Source organism: Artemia sp. Qi Xiang Cuo, chromosome 15 (assembly GCF_049724085.1).
Source record: "Artemia sp. Qi Xiang Cuo chromosome 15, ASM4972408v1, whole genome shotgun sequence".
Classification (NCBI taxonomy): domain Eukaryota; kingdom Metazoa; phylum Arthropoda; class Branchiopoda; order Anostraca; family Artemiidae; genus Artemia; species Artemia sp. Qi Xiang Cuo.
Genome location: NC_142808.1, coordinates 42,427,849 through 42,432,355, shown reverse-complemented (window position 1 = coordinate 42,432,355; position 4,507 = coordinate 42,427,849). Strand labels below are relative to the sequence as shown.

At 32.4% G+C, this 4,507-nt stretch overlaps 1 protein-coding gene across 1 annotated transcript; it reads right to left on the bottom strand.

Moving 5' to 3' along the window:
• Positions 1-304: 304 nt before the first annotated feature.
• LOC148943684 (epsin-3-like) lies at positions 305-748 on the bottom strand. The gene has a single exon (XM_089101199.1). It carries the CDS (start codon positions 746-748, stop codon positions 305-307), a length of 444 nt encoding a protein of 147 aa, XP_088957325.1.
• Positions 749-4,507: the final 3,759 nt, after the last annotated feature.

Here is a 4,507-nt window from a genome sequence, read left to right as displayed (position 1 = left end):
TAGCTTTTAAAACATGATGATAGGAATTCGTATCAAACATTCTATTCACAATTATATTAATAACCGTAAATGATGCTAACTCATCAAAGGTGAGTTTAGCTACTTCTGTCATTGCCTCATTAGTTGGTATAAACGGATCGCTGGAAGTTACTACCCTGACCGTTATTTCCACATTATTACGGCGTCTTAGAAAATTTTTAAACTTTCTTCTGATATTTTTGGAGCTATATTTTGGTATGTACTCCTGGTTTGAAGTTCTAGCCTCACTGACGTTCCAGCCTGCATCCTCTTTACCCTTCTCTCTTTATTTTTTCTCATATAACTTTACATTTTCTTCATCTGAAAGCTTTTTTAATATGATGTTCCTCCAAAGCTTTAAATCTCCGTTAACATGAATTTCTATTCGAACACCATTAACTTCGAGCTTGCAGTGAATAAAGGTAAATTTTAAAGCAGGCTTCAGTTCACAATAATGAAAATTGATACAGAATCTCATTACCATATAGCTTCCGTTTTCTAGTAAATATAAAAGCAGTTTTGTTGCCTTTGAAACATGAAGATAGCATCTTTGGCTTTTTATTCTCTTCATAATAATTTTCATCACGATAAATATTGTCAATTTTTTAAATGTAACTTTAGCTACTTCAGCCATTGCCTCATCAGTTGGCATCGATGGATTATTGGATGTAACATCTTTTACAAGTATTTTAGGATTACTATATTTTCTTTGAACGTTTTTAAAAGCCATCCTTCATTAAGAAGATATTAATTCTTTTATGGCAAAAAAACCTATAATATGTTCATAAGAAAACATTTTTCATTATCAAAAGAACCAAAAATAATAATAATACTAAATAAACATAAACTATCTCAGAATATTTTTAGACTTAGTTAATTTGCTAAAACTAATTTAAAAATTTGAGAGAACTCACTGTGAATTGACAGCTCTTTTATACAGTTCAGGGTTACCATGTTAAGAATTTAAAAAATATGAAATAAGTGATAATGTTTAACACTGATTGACGTAACGTAAAAAAATAAAAAAAATTACGTTTTAAGTCCGGAATCGCTAAAGTTATAAATTGCAAAAATATGTAAGGTATCTGAGCAACGATTTAAATTTTTTAATTTAAACTACAAAAATACCTGATTATTTTAAAAATAGTTTTAATTTTCACTAGGAATATGATACTTGATACGAGAGTTGAACATGAACTGTTCGATAATATTTAATTTCACTTTAGTAATTAAAAAATTAACATAAGAGATTGTATAATAAGTTGTAAACTCAGCCATTGCATAAGACAAAGGATTGAAGTCTCGCACAACATAGAAAACCAGTGCGACATCTCACAACAGAGAGAGATGCCAATTACAACAGTAGAGTGGATACTATTTGGCATCGGGATCGCGCCTCTACTAATCATGTGCATATGGTATGGTTGGGTAGAGTTTTATGATTATTATAATCAGGATTCACTTGTTACTGTAGAGCGACTCGAACTTCTATCTTCGTTGTCCGGAAGAGAGCTCACTAGCCAATGCGCTACAGCAACTGATGGTAAACAAGTAATTATAGGGTAGATGATGTGTCTAGAAATTTTATAATAAAGAACGACCTCTTGCCTATACTAACTTATATAGGCCACTTAACTTTTGTATAGGTTAGTAAATCACTGAAATAACAAACCATTCCATACATTGGACAAAGTTAGCTACTTGATTGTTTGAGTTTCGTCTCTTATTATAGTAAAGAACAATCTCTTGCCAAAAGTAACTGATATATGGTATAACTGATTTTATTAGAGCTATGACGTGAATAGAAAAACCCGGGTTGCAGCGGTAGCTAGCAATGCGGGTTGCAGCGGTAGCTAGCAACCTAGTAAGAGACGATCACGTCCAATGTTAAGAAATATAAAACCCATAGTTCCTAACAAAGGAGTCAGATCAAAACAAAAAGTACACCATTAGAACCGCCTTGTCCGAAACCCCTGTATAGTAAACTTTCTGTCCCTTGGCTTGAACAGCAAGGGAAATATATTGGCTTGAAAATCAAAAAAAGTGGCAGCTACTACAATATTCTGCCTAAACGGGATATTTTTTTCTTTGTTTCCAGAGATAGCTTGGCACTGGAACATCATAGATAGTTGTTCAATGGCTCATTTTAAAGGAAATTAATTGGGTTAAAAATCTATAGTAGCCAAAATAAATTATTTCTGAAAGAGAAGAAATTTTTCCACCAAAAACTGCATTTTTGATGTCTTTTCCCACTGCAGTCTTTCAAACATAATACCAGCGGTAAGATTTGAACCCACGCCTCCGAAGAGACTGGTGGCTAACACCAGTGCCTTGAACCACTCGGCCAGGCTGCCTCTCATAAATAAATATATATGCGAATTTGGGTTGCAGCAGTAGCTAGCAACCTAGTAAGAGACGATCAGTCCAATGCTAAGAAATATAAAAAAAACAAAACTCCTAAAAATAGAGTCAGATCAAAACAAAACTACATCATTAGAACTACCTTGTCTGAAACCCTACTAGATAAATAATGAATGTCATCATAGTTTTATATTAGAGCTATGACGTGAATAGAAAAACACGAAATTATATTGTTGTTTCTGAAGACATCATGAAATAATACCATTGCGCCATGACTTCATGAAATAAAATCATTACGCTGTGACGTCATAATTACTATACAAGAAACGTCAAAACTGTAAATGGTCTCATTCATGAATAAATAATGGTTAGATCAAAGCAAGCTACACGCAAGTTAAAAAACAGTTCCTAACTGTTTGACTGATCACTAACTGATCACTGATCACTAACTGTTTGATTGCTTCAAAAATCAAATGTCTTTGAAAAGACAGCAGTATGGAAAGACATCAAAAATAAAGTTTTTTGTGGAAAAATTTATCCTGTTTTAAAATAATTTGTTTTAGTTACAAAAGGTTTTTAACCCAATTAATTTTCTTTAAAATGAGCCATTGTACAACTTTCTACGATGTTCCAGTGCAAAGCTATCTCTGGATAACAAGAAAGAAAGAAAAAAATATCCCGTTTAGGCAGAATGTTGTAGTAGCTGCCACTTTTCTTGATTTTCAAGCCAATATATTTCCCTTGCTGTTCAAGCCAACTGACAAAAAGTTTCCTATACAGGGGTTTCGAACAAGGCGGTTCTAATGGTGTACTTTTTGTTTTGATCTGACTCCTTTTTTTGGGAACTATGGGTTTTTATATTTCTTAACATTGGACGTGATCGTCTCATACTATGTTGCTAGCTACCGCTGCAACCCAGATCTTCGAACATTAGAAGCTCTAAATCTTTTATAATTTATAATGAAGCACATCGATCCTTTATGTAAGTCGACGATTTTGTTTTGGCCTTATTATAATTGGTATGGTGAAATAATAATATGCATATGGCTCTTAAATCATACTTTTTTATGGTTCCATATGGTCTAGTGGCTAGGATAGTTAACTTTCCCTTAACAGGCTCGGGTTCGATTCCCGGTGTGGGAAAATTGTTAACTCTATAATCTTCGAAAATTTGAACCTTTTATAATTTAAAATGATGTATAATATAAATACTGTAATCTTAACTAATGTGAAGTTGCGTATGCAAGTTAGTATAGGGAAAAGTTCGATCTTTATTATATGAGCCATTAAACAACTCTCTACGATGTTCCATTGCCAAGCTATCTGTGGAATTACTAACCTATACTATAATTAAGTGGCGTATAAAATTTAGTATAGGCAAAAGGTGGTTCTTTATTATAGATCCTTTATGTAAGTTTCTAGCTACCGCTGCAACCCGGATAATAAACTGATTACAAACAGGAAAAAGCCTAAGGCTTTTTCTTCTTTGAAATAGTAAGAGACGAACCTCAAACAATCAAGTAGCTAACTAATTCCAATGTATGCAATTGTTTGTTATTCCAATGATCGTCTTTTAATGTAAAACTATTAAAAAATATTTTATCTTTAATTACAGAAGTAACTAAATGTAGCAAGTTTTACTATTGAGACGAGTCGCTCTTACTATACAACATATAGTTCGTTATCACAAACTGTTTGCTTTGATGTGTCTATTGGTACCAAAATTTCGTTCTTTAGAGTTTCGGTTACTATTGAAACAATCAAAAATTTGTTCTTTAGAGTGTCGGTTACTATTGAGACAAGTAGCTATTAATACTATAGATTTCATTACCATGAACTGTTTGATTGCTTCAAAATTCAAATATCTTTGAAAAGACTGCAGTATGAAAATACATCAAAAATGTAATTTTTTTGACAAAATTGATTCTACTTTAAAAAGTATTTTATTTTTAATTACAAAAGTGACTAGATGTTGCAATTTCCTTTAAAATGAGCTATTATACAGCTCTCTGTGATTTTCCAGTGCCCAGCTAGTTAAGGAGAAAAATCAAGCGGAAAGAAAAAAATATCCCGTTTAGGCAGAATGTTGTAGTAGCTGCCATTTTTCTTGATTTTCAAGCCAATATAT